Genomic DNA, 20,968 nt, shown 5'->3' with positions numbered 1-20,968 from the left:
TTGGATCCTAACAAGTTACTGGTGCAGCATTATTTTAGTCAACCTTCAAGTTGTTAACTCAATTACTTAATCAAGTTATTTACCATTAATAAATCCATGTTAACTCTTCATACACCCAAGCTCTTGTTAATGTTAATATTTTTGCATTCTTCAAAGAATGACACAAACACCATAATCTAAAATGTTAACACTTTTTTTTCATTCTGACAGTGCACCTAATTTAAATATTTTAAGGACATTTATTGTTAAAATTCAGATAAAGACAAGTAGTAACAAAATTTGCGACACCTTATTTGGTTGAAATGGATTTGGAGATGAAAGAGAGATAGATCCTGCTTGACACCACAGAATTGCATCGTAAATACACCACAAACTATTATAGATCACATCCTATAATTACAGGTAGAAAAAAATGTTAGAGAAACGCAGCGGGTGAGGCAGCATCTATGGAGTGAAGGAAATTTGTGACGTTTCGGATCGAGACCCTTCTTCAGACCTGTAATTACATATCATTTCATGTTTCAAAATAACAAATATCCCTGGAAATAGCAAGAAACAAAATACTATATATGTTTTTATGGTAACTACATTGGTTTAAAAAATTAATTTATTTTTAGATTGTGGAAATACATTTACGTAGCAAAACAAACTGATGCAACATGTCACAACAGGAATAGGACACATCCAAATTAAACTTCCATCCTCCCACATCACCAAGTTCTTAATCTTATTTGCGATGAAAGACCCAAAGGTGAAATTGATGCTTCATAAAGGGATCCATCGTCATTTTCTGGACTGTTTCTGCCTGCCAGCTAATCGGCAGCTTAGGAATCCTAAGTAAATGCTCCCGTTCTTGAGCATAGCCGGCGTAAATTCCGAGGAGGCAAATAGGAAATAAGGAGTAAATTCGTTTTTCCTCTTTGGTGGGAAGGGATTTTCCTCAAGGAAATGAACAGTAATTATTTAATGTACTTTTCCATGAATTTCTTGTGGAATTCTGAGCGAAGTGTATCATTCACAAATCTTTTATCCCTCTTTGCTTCATCTATTCCTTTAGCACAGTTCTTGAACACAACATCGTCATCCCACCTGAAAGAGACACATAATAAACAATATGACATTGATATTCTAGTCATAAAAACGCTTTGCCTTTATTTTGGTCATCTGTCAGACATGTAACATTTATGGATTGATACAAGCAGATTTCCATCCACCCACATCTCTCACAAAATCATGCAGACAGCTAAATCATTTTTGGCAAAGCTGGAAACATAGCCTGAATTCAAATAAGGGCTCCCAATGTTATTGAGGGATCCTAAATTGCACCTGGAATAAACATATTTCCATATGACTGCACAGAGATTAATTTCACAGTAAAATTGCAGACCCTTATCAATCTCTATAATACTAATTCTCTTTGTCGTGTGTGTGTGTGTGTGTGTGTGTGTGTGTGTGTGTGTGTGTGTGTGTGTGTATATATATATATATATATATGGTTAATTCCTATTTTCTTCCAAACACAAGGCCACAGCTTTCCCATTTTCACACATTCTACTCGCATTTTCCCCTTTGAGGTGATAAACATCTTCCCATCGCATTCCCACCTATATTTCTGAAGTTTTTAATTGTTTAAAGTTTTAAAAACAGCCCGAAAACTCACCTATTTAGGGGAAAAAAACCCCGAGAGACGTCACAATTCACGCAAGGCAGGACGGGACACTCCGGGAGGGAGGGGCACTCCAGCGCTCACAGTGAAAGCGGAGGCGGCTGCCGGCGACCGGTGGTTCCGCGTGCCCTGGCTGGAGCCGAGCCTGGTGCTCAAGCTGGAGTGAGAGCCGTGTCCGGGGCTTGGGATGAGGCTGTGACCAGGGCCGAAAAAGAAGCCGCCGCTGGAACCTAGGACGAGCCTGGGTCCATGGTCAGGGATGAGCCCGGAGATGAAGTCGTAGCCTGCACTATAGCCCAAGCAGCGGCCAAGCTGACGGCTCGAGTCTACAACCAGGGCCGGGCCGAGTACGAGAAGCAGGCCGAGTTCCAGTCCCTGGCGCTGCTCTACGACCTGGGTAGGTCTTGGGGCAGGGAATGGGAGTGAGGGGAGGAGGATGAGGGAAATGAGGAGGAAAGAAATGGGGTGGAAACTAGGGTGGTTGAGGGAGGTGGGGGGAAGGGGGTTGTGGAGGAGGGAGATCGGGAGGGGTGGAGAAGGGAGATTGCTCCCTCCCTATCTACTCACTCCCACCCTCTCTACCCCCCTCCCTCTACTCCACTCTACCCCCTCCCTCTCCCTCTACCCCCCTCCCTCTACCCCCTCCCTCTTTTCTCCTCTCACTCTCTACTCCTTCCCTCTCTACTCCTTCCCTCTCTACTCCCTTCCCTCTCTACTCCCCTCCCTCTCTACCCCCTCCCCCACCCTTACCCCCCCTCCCTGTCCCCACTCTGCCCCTCTCCCTCTCTACCCCCTACCCCTCTCTACCACCCTCCCCCTCCCTCTCTATCCCCCTCCGTCTCTACCCCCCCCTCCTCTCTGCCCCCCCCCTCTCTGCCACCCCTCCCTCTCTGCCACCCCTCTCTCTCTGCCACCCCTTCCCCCTCTGCCTCCCCTTCCCTCTCTAGGGATTGAAGAGGGAGGGTGAAGAGGAGGGAGTGCTGGGGGAATATGGAGAAATGAGCCGCACCTGCGCAGTTGGGGGCTCTGCGTGAGTGGTGCAATATTGCGTTGGGGGAGCGGCTTGCGTTGGTGGAACGGGTGAGTGGTGGAATCTTGCGTTGTGGGAGCAGATCCAACGGGTCTGCACTTGGTCTAGTCTGCAATAAAATCCTTTGTCTTCAAAAAGATACACGATGAATGAACAATTTAAAGTGGCTTTTCTGAGGGAAAAATGCGGGACTTTAAAAGCTTTCTTTGCTCTGTGGCGAATATTAGAATGGCCTTTCTCAACCACCTCTGTTACACCTTCTGCTAAAAAGAGTGCAAAAGGGAATCTCTTCAAATTGTAGAAATGAGAAATATTGTGCATTGTAAGAAATTGAGAATAGTTTCACTAATATTTTGGCAGATTTACGTCAATGAAAACTGCTTTGCCTTCAAGGCATTTTATACTATGTTTAGCTATTCCATAAGGTTTTAATTACATGCAAACGTTTCACACACTAGAAATTATCCACAACAAGGATTAACACTGCTTTGGTACTTCTACTGCATTTTGCGACAACAGGGAAAGGAAACAAGTCAGCCAAATGACTATTCCAAAATGTGGCTACTGATTAATGCACTGGAAACCAAATAGGGTAACAGATATTACAAATACTGTATTAAATAAAGCTAGTATTCTTCTAAAATAATATAATCTAAAAGTCACATTACCTCCTCCTCACTTTGAAGTTTGACTGCCCAATAAGATTTAGTAGAGGATTGCCACTTAGAATATTTTCCATTCGAATCCGTTCTTCTTCAGCTTTCTGTTCACGCTCCTGTGGAAGTCAGAAATTCAGTTATGTATCAAATTATCTCTGAATAAACTTATTTTCTCATAGATATGAGGAATTCTTGAGGAGCATTAAAAAAACAAAAACGAAAATCAGAAACAAAAAACTTGCAAGTTGAATTATGATATGGCCTTTCAAATTCCTAAAGACATTATTGAAGTGTTCTTTAATGCTCCATGTGCTAACTCACTAGAGTCCAGATTTATGCTTACATCCTTTGGTGATCCAAGTCTCATTTCTTTAGCAATACTTAAAATAAAAACAAAAGAGCTGCAAGAAATTTAACTATTTATGACAATTAAATATACTTGTTCCTCTCTTTGATGTACATATAATCACGTGCATGGGCTATTTTTCTCCCCTGTATTTTGTTTGTTAAAGTACAAATATATTTTCTTTTGTGATTAATAATTCTATTTTGCCAAAAATGAAACTGATGCAATACAAGTTTCAAATATTAAATTAAAAAGTTAGAATACCAATGACATTCGGGTGGCGCCACCGCAGTGGCTGCCTCGCTCATTAGTCCTTTCACCCTTTTTGTTATTTTTAGTGTGCCCCAGCACTCCCTCCTCTTCACCCTCCCGCTTCAATCCCTAAATGTATGTTTTAATGTTTCTTAGTATGTCTTATGTGGGGGGTGGGGAATAGGGGGAAACCGTTTTTCAGTCACTTACCTGGACGGAGATGCGTCTTTTCTCTGTGTCGCATCTTCGCCCCCCCTCCCCTCACGGCCTACCAACTGGATTGGCGCGGCCTTTCCTACCGGAGACCGGCCAGAGCTTCATCCGAAGGCGCAGCGCTGAATTACCATCGTGGAGTGGGGCGATCCCTTGCCGGGGATCGCCAGTGTTACAACTCCGGAGTGTTGGGCCTACTGACTTTAACATCGTGGAGCTGTGATTTGCCACAGAGTGTGTTCCTCCATTCCAACGCCGGAGTTTAGATCATCCCGACAAGTGGGCTTGTACATCGGCCGTCCGTAGCGGCGACTGCGGAGGGTTCAAAGGCCCCGACCACGGGTGAACAAAGAGGAAGATGACTGAACTTTATCTGCTCCCCCAAAGCAAGATTCCATCACAGGGTAAAACGTTGATTCCGCTGTGGTGGATGTTTATGTTAAACTCTAATGTGTATTGTGTTCTTTTCATTCGTATGGCTGTATGGTAACTGAAATTTCACTGTACCAATTGGTGCATGTGACAATAAATGTGAACTTGATATTTCAAGAAATGTGGCTTAAAGAGAATCACAGATTAACATCTACGGAAGTTATTTTAGTTACTGATTAATTAAAAATTCTGTACAATCTTAAACCTTTTGGCTAACAATGAAACATAGTTAGGAGAACATTAAAAACCGTGAAAACCAAAGCCACCTTTAGTCCTCTGCAACTACGCCTATATTCTTGCTAGCATTTCCATCCACTTTAACTTCACCTGAAGCACTATATGCAACATATGGGATTTTATTTCACATGTCAGCCTATTCTCATCACTATAAAATTGCTCCCTTCTACCTCATTTTCAATCTTAGCCAGCTGCTGCTGAAACCCACAGAGTAGTAACTGCGGAGAAGTTCCAGTTACACAAAGTACTAAAAGCCATCAGACAGGTACAAGAAATCAGAATGACTAATGGAATTATCCCCCTCATCTCAAACTGAGTGAAATACCAAGTGGAGGAAGTTATGCTCCAAGTACAAAATACATTTGGACATTCATGCCATTTTCTTAAAAATAAGCTTTTTGTAGATATGGTTTAACCCAACATAAACAAAACATTTTAATAATCAGTTATACTGACCAGTAATGAGGACAATAACTTAACTCAGTTTGAGAGCTGTAGAAATAGCAAATATTTCTCAAAGCGGTTTGCGTTTCAGTCATTAAAGAGATTGCAATTCTAAATTGAGCAAATTCATGCCTTCCATAATTATGGTTGTTAAAATTATTGGAAAAAGATCCCATCTGCTAGCTTTTAGTACTTTGTGAAACTGAATCTCTTCCACCGTTACTACTCCCTGGGGTTTGGCAGCAGCTGGGCAAAGATTGAGAATGAGATAGAAGTGAACAATTTTATGGATCAGAGATCCGTTCAAATCCCACTGAGGTACCTGTGAAATTTAATTAATTTACCAATCCAGAATTAGTAAAATTAATAACCAGTCATAATAATAGTGACCTTGCACCTATCGGATTATTTGAAAACACAAAAACAATCTTGTTCACTTACAGGAAATAATCTTCCTTCCTTACCAGTCCAATATGTGTTTCTGGACACACCAATGTGGTTATCTCTTAAATGCTCAGTATCTGCTTTGTAAGTCACTCAGTGGTGTTATTACAACTATTTTGAAATAGACAGAATAGAAACATAGAAAATAGGTGGAGAGTAGGCCATTTGACCCTTCGAGCCAGCACCGCCATTCAATATGATCATGGCTGATCATCCAAAATCAGTACCCCATTCCTGCATTTTCCCCATATCCCTTGATTCCGTTAGCTCGAAGAACTAAATCTAACTCTCTCTTGAAAACATCCAGTGAATTGGCCTCCACTGCCTTCTGTGAAAGAGAATTCCACAGATTCACAACTCTCTTTTTTTTCTCATCTCAGTCCTAAATGGCCTACCACTTATTCTTAAACTGCGACCCCTGGTTCTGGACTTCCCCAACATGGGGAACATTTTTCCTGCATCTAGCCTGTTCAACAATTTTAAATGTTTTGACAAGAATCCCTCTCATCCTTCTAAATTCCAGTGAATACAAGCCCAGTCAACCCATTCTTTCCTCATGTCAGTTCCGTCATCCCGGGAATTAACCTATGCTGTACTCGCTCAATAGCAAGAATGTCCTTCCTCAAATTAGACCAAAACTGCTCACAATACTTCAGGTGTGGTCTCACCAAGGCCCTGTACAACTGCATTAGGACCTCTTGCTCCGAAACTCAAATCCTCGCAATGAAGACCAACCTGCCTGTAGGTCTCTACTCTGCCTGCTGTACCTGCATGCTTACTTTCAGTGACTGATGTACAAGGACACCCAGGTCTCATTGAACCTACCCTTTTCCTAATCTGACACCATTCAGATAATAATTTGCCTTCCTGTTATTGCCACCAAAGTGGATAACCTCACATTTATCCACATTATAATAAAATTGAAGGGCCATCCAGCATTATCCCGAACACCAAAATCAGATGAGAATGTCACCCATAGCCCAGTCAACCTTGCAAACGCTCTCAAAAATATCTGAGTCTGTGGTCCAAATGGGGAGTGCCGTCAGACAATCTGGTTAAGCAGAAGCCTGATGAACTCCTACCCCCACAATCATACCTGGCAGACAGCAAGTCAGCTTCTCCACCACAATCACTGGATACACCCTTTCCCATCAACTGGCCAGATGTAGCTGAACAACAGCATGGTCATATATAATGCAAATACTCAACTGAACGAAAAGACATGGCAATTGTCAATGTTAACTTCAGACCCCAAGTAACCTCATGGCATCAGATCACACATGGGCTTGAAAAACTGTTCCTGATTACCACCACTCAGCATCATTCAACTGATGTATTAATGCTCCTCCATATTGAACAACATTTGGACAACAAGACAGACAGAGCAAGGGAACAGAATGTACTTGGTCGGGAATGACAATGTGTGTAAAAGGTATTTTGGTAGCATCAGAACTGACCCAAGTTAGCCATGTCCTGAAAGACGGCGATACCAGACTGGATTTTCCACAGGTAGCGAGAGAACCAACAAAATAAATACATTAACTTGATCTCATATTCACTATTCAATCCATTCCACATGCATGTCCATGAAGAATATTGCTAGCAATGACCACCCACATGGTCTTAGCAGATAGTCTTGTGGCAACATTTTTTTTTAAAATCGGAACAAAGCATCAATGAAGTACCATGGACACCAAGAGCTGCAAAAAAAGACATTAAAAAGGGACAAAAGTGTTGCTGTAAATCAGAATATCAGCATCTCTAGAGAACATAGATAAGTGATACGAGACTGAGTGGGACCCGTTGGGTCCCAGCATCGCACGGGAGGGCTGGTCACCCAACGCAATATTCCACCTCTCCACCAATTCCAATATTGCTGGCCAGTGGGGGGGGGGGGGGGGGGGGATTTCTGTTGTGCTAGTTAGTACTATTTGTTATTTGTTGATCACACACACCCTCCACCTCACAGACACTCACACACACACACACACACGCACACACACACACACACAGGCTCATTCACACACACAGGCTCATTCACACACACGCACACGCGCACGCGCACATACACACACTCATTCACACACACACACACACACACACAGGCTCATTCACACACACACACAGGCTCATTCACACACACAGACAGACTCATTCACACACACACACACACACACACACGCACACGCACACACTCACACACACACTCACCCAATACTAAAATGCCAAGTAACTTCAGAACGTGTTGAATATACAGTGTGTAAAACGAATGTTTAAAGCCTCCTGTAGAGGCTGCTGGTGCTGAAGCAAAAACGTGCTTTAAATAACATCCAACATACACACTCACTCATCAATGGCGCCTGCACTCGGCGCCATCTTAACGTCACCCTCTCGCTTCTTGCCACGAACTGGAAATGACGCACTCAGCACCAGCATGCCGCTAACCGGAAATGACGGCATCGGTGCCATCTTGCAACTAAGCGAAAATCACAGAATGAGCGCCAATTTTGAAATTAAACACAGTCCTGATCTAATAAAATGTTTATTCACGCTTCATCCATCCGAAAACTGTTGCAAGCAAGCCCTTTAAAAGCCAAGCCAATTGGGCAAAAACACTTTGCAAGCCAACAAAACGCATTTGCTGGAAGCCCTTTAATAAGCCAACCCAATTGGGCAAACACTTTGCAAACAACAAACACATTTGCTGAAAACCACATCCCGGGCCCGGACTCACTGTGGAGTAGACGTGCGTTCAGTGTTTTTCGCAGCTCAGAGAGCCGTGACCCTCTCGCTTCCTCCGTCTGGCAGAGACTGAGTGAGCCACGACACTTCCGGGTTTTATAGTCCCTCCCCCCTGCTGCCAGCGGAGGGGGCAGCAGAGAGAATGGCAAAAAAATGTAAAACATTAATATCTCTCTGATTTATCATCGATGGGAAAAATCCTCCGGTCCAGTCCGGCGGAGGGGGGCTCTGAGCGAGGTGGCCAAAAATGACAGCCGTAAGTGGCGGCGTTCTCTAGGAAATCACATCGCAGTGAGTCAAAAGCGGCCAAGATCTTACTTTTAGTAATATAGATTTCAGGTCGGCACCCTTCAGAAGAAGGGACCAGATGCAAAATGTTCTCCAGAGATGCTGCCTGCCTTGCGGAGTTACTCCAGCTCTTTGTGTCTATCAATGAAGTACTTTAGACACTCAGCATCCACAGAAATGCACTCCATCCTAAATTATAAGCTAATGGGCTGACATATCCCAGGAACAGTACCAGTCATACTTGTAATTGTGGTACCAACCCTTCAACACAAGATTCCATGCAACTAAACAGCAAAACGAACAAGCAAAAGACAGAGCTAAGCAATTTTACTACCACTGAATTAGGTTGAAAATCTGCAGCTCTACGGCATCTACTTGTGGATGATGTTGGATAATCAAATAAACTGACAGGTGACCATCTCGATCTGCTTCATCAATGATCTCCCCAAAAGTGCACAACATTCAATTCCATCTGCAAATCTGCAGCAAACAATCTCCTGACCCCAGAAAGCATTTACACCATCTAAAGATCACAAATCAGTACAATTGAATCTCCATTTCCTGGCTGAATGCAGTTTCAACAACTCTGAAGACACTTGACCACTATCCAGGACAGATCAGCCTGCTTGAAAGGAAACTTATCCAGCACCCAAAATATTTATTTCATAGAACATCGAAAAGTACAGCACAGGATCGGAGCCTTCAGCCAAGCTAAACTTATCTCATGTACGTGCACATGATCAATATCCCTCCATTCATTGCATATTTAAGTGCCTATCTAAAAGCCTCTTAAAGAGTACTATTACATCTGCCTGCATCCCACCACTTCCCCGGTAGTGTGTTCCAGGCCACCATTGTCTATGCAAAAAAGCTTGTCTCGTGCATTTCCTTTAAACTTTCATCTTACAGCTCTGGCCTTTAGTCTTTGATATTTCCACACTGGAAATAAGGTTATTACCTACCCCATTGATAGACATTGACTTACAGCATTATGTACCAGCTACAAAACGCACTGCAGTTAGACACCCAAGTTCATCAACAGCACATCCAAAATCCCCAATCTCCAACAGCTGCACATTTCCCTCCAAGTTGTACATCATCTGACTTGGCAACAAATTGATATTCAATCCTCATTCCAAATACTACATCCTGGTCCTCCCTCCCATAAAGTACCATGAAGTACATGAGAACTTCAGTAGTTTGAGAAGGCAGCTCACTGACACCTTGTCAAGGATGATTAGGGATGGCTAACAAATGCTTGCCTTACTCAGATCTTTAAGTATGAATAAAAAATGTCTATTTGTGAAAAAACAGTTGCAATACATCAATTCCTAAGTTGCAATTTTTTTTAAACACACACACGCACACGCACACACGGATACACACACGCACGGACACACGTATGTATTCACCACGTTTAAAACACTCTTCTTTCACCAAGGTTTTAGATATCTTTCTTAATCTTTTTCTTTGGCCAACATCTTTTTTCACTAGTTGTCCTGAGGGTCCCAGGAATTTGTCAACATTAAAAAGCATCATATAAATGCACACTGTCAGTACTACTCAAACAATGTATCTGGTCCAAGCCAGATTGCACTGGTCACTCTACCAACTTATCAGATTTGCCTTAATCATTTGATTCCCTGTTTCTACAAGTTCTAACCATTTTTAGAAGCCTTGTGTAATCTGGAAGAAACCCATTCAACAATTTCCCCAAGGCAGTTAAGAAGTTAAACCAATAAGTGACTTGAAGAAAAATTTAATTCAGCCAGGACATTTTTCACAATGAACAGTTGTGAAGTGGTTGGAAACAAAATGGTCATTGGAGCAGAAATAATATGTTAAAAAATGTGGTGGAAATACGATACCTGAAAACTCCTCCAAATTTTCCAAGAAAAATATTACTTTAAGAGCACAGTAACTCAGTTTAATCCATACCTAAAACCTGTCAGCAACAGAAAACAGCTGCTCAAATCAGGAGACTGTGCATTAAATATTCTAAAATTCTGTTGGCCTAGTTTTAAGATTTCTAAGATTCCTGATGCAATTTCTAAATGCAGTCTACGCATTCGCAGCATGTCAAATTGCCTGTTTTTTGTTGATAAAGACGGCCCCAAACCACAAGACAGGAAATACCATCTCTGGAAAATTCCAGTTTATCTTTTTTTTTATGGGCTGCAACTTGCTAAATACAAGTCCTGAAATCAACCATTTACAAAGAACTGAAATCAATCATAGTCCAAGTTCATGTGAGTTTATTGTCATGTGTCCCTGTATAGGACAATGAAATTCTTGCTTTGCTTAAGCACACAGAAAATAGTAGGCATTTACTACAAAACAGATAAATGTGTCCATATACCATGATATAAATATATACACACATGAATAAATAAACTGGTAAAGTGCAAATAACAGAAAGTGGTTATTAATAATCAGTTTTGTCCGAGCCAGGTTTAATAGCCTGATGGCTGTGGGGAAGTAGCTATTCCTGAACCTGGTTGTTGCAGTCTTCAGGCTCCTGTACCTTCTACCTGAAGGTAGCAGGGAGATGAGTGTGTGGCCAGGATGGTGTGGGTCTTTGATGATACTGCCAGCCTTTTTGAGGCAGCGACTGCGATAAATCCCCTCGATGGAAGGAAGGTCAGAGCCGATGATGGACTGGGCAGTGTTTACTACTTTTTGTAGTCTTTTCCTCTCCAGGGCGCTCAAATTGCCTAACCAAGCCACGATGCAACCGGTCAGTATGCTCTCGACTGTGCACCTGTAGAAGTTAGAGAGAGTCTTCCTTGACAATCCGACTCTCCGTAATCTTCTCAGGAAGTAGAGGTGCTGATGAGCTTTTTTGATAATTGCGTTAGTGTTCTCAGATTACAAACATACAAGCTTTTATAATGTTGTTTGTCCATAGAACCCTTAATTGTTCCCACCAATCCTACCATCAAAATTGAAAAATATCGTAGGATTAATTGCTGATTGGAGAAGATGCATGCACTATTAAAAAGATAGATCAAATCCAAATTTCTGATATGTACAACAAACCATCTCCATACAGCTTGAAACATCAAGAAAGGGAAGAACTGTAATTCCTAAATTACTTGGTGTATCATTTTCAAAACCCATGAAAAAAAGATTGAATATTGGAAATCTGAAATAAATTCAAGATTTTATACACATTGCATGTTTGAATAACTATATCCAACGTTCTGTACTCCATAAATCCTATTAAGCAATTATGAATTAGAACATTTGGAACACACATGTTGAACAAGTAAATTATGAAATGGTAAAGGGCCTGTCCCACTTACGCGTCCTTGGCTCGCAAAATACGCGATCTCGTGGTCGCTTGAGGCGTACGGGCACCGTATGGCCGCGCGGGGCCGATCCCACTTAGAAGTGCGGAGGGGTTGGAGTTGTGCGGGGCCGGTCCCGACATCACGCGGGACTCCAAAATTCTTGCAGTGAACAAAATCTTTGCGCGCCAACGCCTTGTCGCGGAACTGAAGGCCAAAGTGGGACAGGCCCAAGACCCTGGCGCGACGCAACGTCTCATCTTCAACTGCAGCAGAAGCAGGCAAACGATCGCCGAACAAAGGCAGACGAACAGGTACTGTAATGGCTGCGTGTCCAAATGGTGGCGGCGAGAGTAGGGCATGGCACAGATATTAAGGATCCTTGATGATAATTTACATCTTCTTGAGGCAGCGCTTTCAACAGATGGAAGGATTGTGCATGTGATGGACTGGGCTGAGTCGTACTTATCATTTATTGTTTATTGTGAATTTATATTTATTTGTTGTGTTGTTGCATTAAAGTGCCTGTAAAGCTGCAGCAAGTAAGCATTTAATTGTTCTGTTCCTAGTGCATATAACAATTGAACACTTTTAATATTAAGAAATGTGGTGACTCGTTTAAAATTCATATTTACTATAACAATTATAATTTTCCGATATTAATTCACTATTTGCAAAAGAACCAATCATTTTTTCGTATCATCAATTTCATAAACGCCCAGGAATTTTTTCATCAAATGGGTAATTTCCATAAGTTGGTTGGAATGGCTATTTTGAAAGAAAACTTTTACTTCAGGATAAACACAACTGTCACACTGTGCTACAACTCTACAGAGAAAGAAACATCGGAAATGTCCTTTTGAAGTATAAGGTTGCAAAAGTATTGTTACAAGTATTGTTAATAGCAGATCACTGCATAGAATAAAAAAAGTTAAGACTAATTTGGCCCAAAAAGAAACTGCAACGATATGCATCAATACAGATGGGACTGATCATCACAACACAAATAAGGGACATTCGAAATTCAGTGGGTCAGTTCAATTAAACTTAGGAAATTCAACCTGAAACAGATGGTCATAACATGTGAATTTGAAACAACAGTGAAGGACCTTCTGTAGTTGTTTCACATGAGAAATTTCATGGGAAGGATTCACTTGGATTATTTCCAAATATTCTTTTTCCCACATTTTCCAGTTAAAAACAGACTCCAAAGAAAGTTTGGAGAATGAAACCTTACTCACCGACTATAAAGCCAAAGGCTATATTTGCATTTTAACGTCAGTAAATTTTACCTGCTTGATACACGCTCTTCAAGTACTCAACACGTATGGTATAAAATCAGTGGGCAAATATAACTAAAAAACTTCAGTATGTCCTTCTGAAAGCAACAGTAAAATGTTTGCCGAGATTTGCACTCTCAACAAAGACTTTTCTAATTTTAGATCATTCATTTTTAAAATCAGTATTTAGCATTTTTATTTTAAGAATTTATGCCATTAATCTGGCAATATTACAAGAAAAAACACATATGAAACATGAACTATGACACTTTACAATCACGTTAGCCACTTTAACATATGCTGTAAGATATACAGAAAATATCACGGAAAGATACCTCAGATGAAAAGCTGTAAATAAATAATTTATACATTTTCACATAAAATACCACTACAATGCAATAAAATATCTTGCTTTTGTTAAAAATTACACTGAAGTTAAATGTGTACGCTCTTATGATAAGTATCCTCACGTGGATTAATATGCTTAATTGACTTCAAATTATGTGTGTTATTGAAATGTTATTGAAACACTAATTGCACTCTAATGGGGCTTTTTCACGGGGCGACTTGACGCAAGAGTTAACCAGAGTTTAACATCGTGGGAACCTCGTGCGATAACAGTACGGCATTCGTGGACCACCGTGGCGCTAACGGCAGGTAATCGTGTAACTTGGTGACTCGGGAGAAAATTCAAGCAAGCTTGAATTTCTCCAAGAGTGACTTGTACACTTGTGGTTGAGCATTGCAACTTTATATGAACGTAGTGGCCAGTGCGATATCCATGCGATATCCGTAATAACTCCTGCGAACGGTAAACCCGGAAGCTGGACAGAGGGGACAGAAGGTGAGTAAAAAAAGTGTTCTCAATATCCTTTAACTGGCGAAAACTTTGGAACTAGTCGTTCGGTGCGAGTTGATTAAAAAGTGTTTGGAAATTTCAAACTTCAAATCAAATGTCTCTCAAACCTGCTGATTGTATCTGATTCCACTTTTCGTAGCAAGTTCCACTTTTCGACACAAAATGCTTGAATAGCTCAGGCAGGAAGCATCTCTGGAGAATATGGATAGGTGACGTTTCGGTTCCAGCTGGGAAAGAGGAGGCAGGATCAAGCGTGGCAGGTGTCGGAAGGAACTGCAGATGCTGCTTTAAATCGAAGATACACAAAATGCTGGAGTAACTCAGCGAGTTACTCCAGCATTTTGATCTCTGGATGGAAGGAATGGGTTTCCCAAACTCACCCATTCCTTAAACCCATTCTTTCTCTCCAGAGATGCTGCCTGTTCCTCTGAGTTACTCCAGCATTCTGTGTCTATCTCAGGTAATAGATGGACACGGGAGAGGGGGCAGATGGTTTGAACAAAGACCCTAGATTAAAGCATAGTCTGTAAGATAGGATTGTGAAGCATGGGGAAGGAATGTTTGGGGGGGGAGGGGGGGGTGAGAGGGGTGAGGGGAGGGCTGAAAGAGGTGCGAGTCTAGATGGGCCACAGTGGGGTGGGGTGCGGGCGAGGGAAGGGTAAGAAATGGGAGGAGAGAGAGGTTGTTAGAGGTTACCTTGTGGCTAGCATCCGTCCATCCATGAGATATGATGGTGTGGCTTTAGAAACATAGAAAACAGGTGCAGGAGTAGACCATTTGGCCCTCCGAGCCAGCAGCGCCATTCACTATGATCATGGCTGATCACCCAAAACCAGTACCCCGTCCTGCCTTCTCCCCATCTCCCCTGATTCCGTTAGCCCTGAGAGCGAAATCTAACTCTCCCTGATAGGAGTAGAATGAGGCCATTCGGCCTATCAAGTCTACGCCATTCAATCATGGCTGATCTATCTCTCCCTCATACCCCATTCTCCTGCCTTCTCCCCATAACCTGTGACACCCGCACTAATCTCTGGGTTAGGCAGCAACTCCACTATTGTGCCGCAGTGCCGTTCCAAAATTCCCTGTCTGCGTGTGTTTTAATATTCCAGCCCAGCTTTAAACCTGGGAATGGGAAGGGTGATTTTACAGAAAATAGAACAATACAGGAGGGGACCAGTAAATGGTCAATTAGGGGAGGGCACCAGTAAATGGTGAATTTGGGGAACGCACCAGTATATGGGGAATTAGAGGAGCGCACCAGTAAATGAGGAATTAGGGGAGCGCACCAGTAAATGGGGAATTGCGGGGGTAAATGGGGAATTAGGACAGCAGCAGTGATAGTCATTGATTGTGTTATGTTATGCACGGATATTACACTGGTGTGAACTTGTATAATACGCTGTGCAGCAAAACTGGACCATGAGTTTAAGATCAAAGATTTGCGTGTAAATTGATATGACTGATAGACACAAAATGGACTCTTCTTCAGACTCTCTCCAGAGATGCTGCCTGTCCCGCTGAGGTACTCCAGCTTTTTGTGTCAATCTTCGACAGATTGGGTTTGCTGTAAATGTCTGTATGTTAATATGTGTGTCTTTTCCTCTTGGACATTACTTTGTTTCTGTTGGTGGCTCCACATTTTATGATAGCCTGAAGTGTGATAAAGCTTTTACCTCAGCAGTTTGATTGTCAGTGCTTGTTTACCTCATTGTTAAATAAATATATTTTTTACTATCAGCTTGATGTCTGCAATTCTTCATTAACACATCACTACAAGATGAATGTCTCTAATGTTATAATCCCTCTCATGCTGAAACACAAAATAGTTGAAGGGAGGTGATAATCACATTTCATTAGTTTAATTTTTGAGTGTTCAGGTCCATCAATTGTTGAGCTATTTAAACGTTTGAAAGTTTCACCTCTCGGTAGAAAATAAAATAAGCCAATCAGCACGGTAAATGTGAGACAGTCTTTATTCCTATTTGACAATATAAAAAGACGACTTCTTGCACATATTGAGAGAAGGTGCATCACACCAAACATTAGTCTATAAAAGGGCCTCGCAAACACGAAAATCAACAAATGAGGCACGCTAGATTATTTTAAACACATTATATTCATTAACCTCCGCAACAAGCCTAAACTCAGGCATTAAAAGGGACAATGCAATGTGCTAAATGGCAGGTTTTGCGGACGAACATCTTATAGGAAGCACTTTTCAGAGGACAACACTAGAAAGTCAGCTTATTTGCTATGCATTTCTGCTAACATGCAGTAGTGTTCCTGTGGTCGGCAACCCATCAATATAGCTGTCCTGCCACGGCACACTCCCCAATTGTGAATTGTAGTAAGCGCAGAGATGGCCTCTTTGCTCTTTCACACCCAGTGAGACTTCCTCTTAAATCTCTTTTTAATTAATCTCTCCCTTCTGCCTTCACGCAAGCGTCCTCGATGCACATAGTGGGCTGCTGCATACAGCGCGTCAATGAAAAAACCCACCATCCTGTACTCGAAACTACTTAGTATAGGCATGTCTCCAAATGAGCCAATTCAACCAAGGGAGGATATTTATAGTGTGTGGGAAAAAAAGTGACATCATTTGTGCCACGTGTAGTTCACAATGTTCATTCAAGATTTAACGGGAAAGCTCGGGAGACGGACAAGTCACTCGCACAAATAACTGAAATGCCGAGTACCGTGGGAACTCTTTATCTACACCCCGTTATATCGTGTGATATCGTGCTAGACCACTTCACTCTGGTTACATCTTGCGTCAAGTCGCCCCGTGAAAAAGCCCCATTACAATATGCATTTATATTGCACTGACAACTGAAAAAAGATAGAACAAATAGATAAAAAGCCAGGGAAAGAAAAGATCTAGAAACATGTACTCAATCTTAGAAAAAGTCTTTCATGAAATCTTAATCTTCAATGGATTGGTTAAAAGTAAAGAAATATTTTTTCACATAATCAAGCTAGAGCTGATAATTGATTCCCGTATTTCCCAGTAATGAAGACGCTATTTTTTTACCCAAAAATAAGGTACAAAAATTTACAAGAACGATGTTGCTGTACTGAGGGATAGCCAAGTCAATTCCCTAATTGATGGCAGCTGATGGGAAGCAGCTGTAAAAGGTGCTGGGAAGAGTTCCTTTCACTGCCTGTGGGGAGTCTGGCCCGGGGAGGGAAGTAGCTCGGGCGGCTGCGAGCGGCCGCTGGGACCGGACAGTGGAACCGGCCGCCATCTCACGCCTTCTGCCGGCCGGCCCGCCATTCAGCCACAGTGTCCCACGGCAGGGGCGCAACCGGTGGAGGTGGTGGTTGATGGGTAGCTACTGGGCGGAAGGCTGGTTGCTCCGTTCCGAGCTTGCTCTCTCTCTCTTTCTCTACTAGTCCCAGTGCAGACAACCTGGGCGCTACAGCCAGTCCCGGGGCAGGCGACTTGGGAACTGCAGCCAGTCCCGGGGACACGAGGGATCTGGGCGCTACAGCCAGTCCCGGGGCAGGCGACTTGGGAACTGCAGCAAGTCCCGGGGACACGAGGGATCTGGGAACTGCAGCCAGTCCCAGGGACGCGAGGGATCTGGGAACTGCAGCCAGTCCCAGGGCACGCAGGCAATATTGCTGACCCCTGGACTAAACCAAACCCTTGATCCTGTCCCGCCATCCTTTTTTCAAAATTTAGCAACTTAAATGGGGGGGTGCGTCTTCATTGCCGGGAAATACAGTAGTTTTTTTCAAATAACCCTTTGACGTGCTGAATTAACACGAGAACGGGGGAGCATAGAGCAGATCATGACTATTGTTTTGGATACAACTTTTATAGGTTAATGAAACCGGGTACTAAGGAAACAGATGATCAGTTTACAGACAGAAATGTCATTACAAGCAGCCCTATGGCTAGAGAGTGGAATGTTGATGAATCTGACAGACAAGTGGGACAACATTCACCATTAATACAGATTGTGGTAAAATAAAGGGGCTGTCCCACTTGAGCGACCTAAGCTGCGAGTTTAGAAGAGTTTGCCCTGGACTTAAACTCGCAGCATGGTCGACACGAGGTCCTAGGAGGTCGTATGAGGTGGATGGAACTCTCCTTCATGCTCGAGGGAGGTTCCCGCCTACTCGCGGCCTCAGCTACGTCGCGGAAACATTTTCAGGATATTGAAAAAATGTTCTCGCGGAAATTTGGTCGTCATGGGTCTTTTTCACTCGTAGTGCAGTGGAGTGGGGTCACTATTTACTTACAGGAAGTCGAGGGCAGCCGTAGGCCATCTCCTTCGCTGACCGGGCATTCTGATTGGCTCATTGGAGTTTCACGACCTAGGAAGACCTACCGGTAGGTCAAATGCCCGCTAAACTTATTAAACTTCTTAAAAGTGTCTCCACTCCTTCTCCCCCCCCTCCGTGCTCTCTAAAGGACTGTGCCAGCTGTTTACCTTCGTCGTGCAGACAGCGCTCCTCCGCTTCCCCTGGTGTGTGTGTGTGTGTAATGTATTAAGCCATGCATTAAATTGTCAGTATTGGCATTGATTTATTATTGTCACGTGTATTGAGATATATTGAAAAGCTTTATGGGCCTGTCCAACTTAGTAGATTTTATAGGCAACTAGTTTGTCGCCACGTTCGCTGGTGATCGCCGGGAATAGTCTCCTCAGTCGCGCAAAAAGTCAACATGCTGAAAAAAAGTTTTGGTGACAGTGGGTTTCACGCCAATGAGCGTAGCTTGACTTCTCCTGACGTAGGTGCTGTTGTAGGCTGTCGCAGGTTTTTCAGCAATCCTGCTACGACTATAACAGTCGCCGGCAGTTGCCTACAAAATCGCCAAGTGGGACAGGCCCATTATTTGCATGTTATCCATTCATAATCATACTATACGAGTACAATCAAGCCAGACACAAGTACAACAGATAGTGTAAAGACAAAAATATTAGAGTACAGAATATAGTGTTATAGCATTATAGCATTACAGTTATGAAGAGAGTGCAGATAAAGAGCAAGAGCACAATGTGGTGAATTGAATTGATACATGTGACATCACAGTGAAGTTCTTTGCTTGCATACCCAAGGTAAAGGCGCTTACAAAGTTACAAAGCATCCCGCCGCGTACGCCTTTGTTCCCAGTGACACAACATCCGACTCCATATGAAGCGGGCTCCGACTGTGGGCTTCGTTGTCCCAGGCTCCGTTCAACGCAGGCCCCGGCCATGGCCTCCTTTCGACGTAGGCTCCCACCGCCTCCGGTGCGCCTTCGGCCTCCACTGCTCCGAGCCAGCTCTGGGCAGGTTCAGCCGTCCGCTGCGTCTTTGGGGTCGTCCGGGTTGCATCGAGATCGCAGCGCCTCGACAAAGACCTCCGGCCGCATTCCTGGTCCGCAGCTGCGTCCTGGCGGGAAGATTGGGACTACACCCAAGCTTTTGGGGAGACTGTTCAGTACTCTGATAACAGCATGCAAAAAGCTGTTCCTGAATCGGGTGGTATTTATTTTCAAGCTTTTGAATTACCCACCCAACAGGAGAGGGGAGAAGAGGCGATGGCCTTGGTGAAAATGGTCCTTAATTATGTTGGTAGCTCTCCTGAGGCAGTGTGAAGTGCAGATGGAGTTAATGGTGGAAAAGCTAGTTTATGTGATAGACTAGGCTATCCACAACTGTCTACTGTATCAGGTCATACTGTTAACCAAGGATTGACAAGTGAAACAGGTGAATGACGTACAAGACTAATAAAAAAACAGAAATATGGTAAACCCTTGTAATAACGGACCTCTATATAGCGGATTTTGGTTATAGGATACTGAGACTCCCATTTGAATGCCTCTCCATTTCCGCCAATGAGCTGGTGTCACATGGTATGTTTCTGGTCATGGGAGCAGCGTAAAGGCGGCGTGAGAACCGGGCTCGAACCTGGCGCACTCCATGTGGGGCCGGGGTTCTGCGGCTCACCAGCCAATGAATTCCCATTTGTTTACCCCACCCCCCGCCCACACAACACCACGTTTCTTTCCTACTGGCCTTGGGTTAAACTTTACCCCCAACCCCCTCAATTGTCAATAACGGACACCAGTTTCCCCCCCCACCCCTCCCCCCAGTCAGTTATCGCTGACAAACTTCAGAAATCTCAGGTATCCCCGTACGTGGAAACACAACATCTAAAAAAGACTCAGCAGGTCAGGTAGCATATCTGGAGAATATGGATAGGTGACATTTTGGGTTGGGACCTTTCTGCAAAGTCCCTGCTTTCTCTACACTACCTGCCCCTCCACCTATTGTTAAGGGTAACGGCCCCAGCACCATCCCCTGCGGAACGCTGCTAATAACTGGCAGCCAACCAGAAAAAGCCCCCTTTATTGCCACTTTGCCATCTACCATCTAGCCAACCTGCTATCCATGCTAGTACCTTCCCTCTGATACCATGGGTTATCATTTTTTTTAGCAGTCTTACTAACCTTTCTTTAGCAGCCCCTTATCAAAGGCTTTCTGAACATATAGGTAAACAACATCCACTGATTCTCCTTAGTCTATCCTATTTACTTAAAGAATTCCAACAGGTTCATCAGGCAAGATCTCTCCTTCACTAAACCATGCTGACCAGCCTATTTTATCATGAACTTCTAAATACTTCAGGGGGGTGAACCCTCGGACAGTGCCTGGACCTGATGATATACCCAGTCGAGTTCTCAAAACCTGTGCAGACAAACTGGCTGGGGTTTTTGCGGACATTTTCAACCTCTCACTACTGAGGTCTGAGGTTCCCACCTGCGTTAAGAGGGCATCAATAACACCTGTG

The 20,968-nt window shown here is 43.3% G+C and overlaps 1 protein-coding gene across 2 annotated transcripts in view; it reads right to left on the bottom strand.

Annotated features, from left to right (window-relative positions):
- Nucleotides 1-216: 216 nt before the first annotated feature.
- Nucleotides 217-20,968, bottom strand: part of cwc15 (CWC15 spliceosome associated protein homolog) — a 44,727-nt gene continuing 23,975 nt past the window's right edge. For both annotated transcript variants that reach the window (XM_033022400.1, XM_033022401.1), the window contains exons 6-7: nucleotides 3,365-3,471; nucleotides 217-1,089 (exon numbers count right to left, since the gene is read on the bottom strand). In XM_033022400.1, the coding sequence (XP_032878291.1) occupies nucleotides 960-1,089; nucleotides 3,365-3,471 (237 nt within the window). In that variant the 3' untranslated portion in view covers nucleotides 217-959. The remainder of the gene's footprint in view (nucleotides 1,090-3,364; nucleotides 3,472-20,968) is intronic.

The sequence above is a fragment of the Amblyraja radiata genome, chromosome 6, assembly GCF_010909765.2.
Source record: "Amblyraja radiata isolate CabotCenter1 chromosome 6, sAmbRad1.1.pri, whole genome shotgun sequence".
Classification (NCBI taxonomy): Eukaryota; Metazoa; Chordata; class Chondrichthyes; order Rajiformes; family Rajidae; genus Amblyraja; species Amblyraja radiata.
Note: the sequence above shows the minus strand (reverse complement) of the source record. Positions and strands in the feature narration are given on the sequence as shown.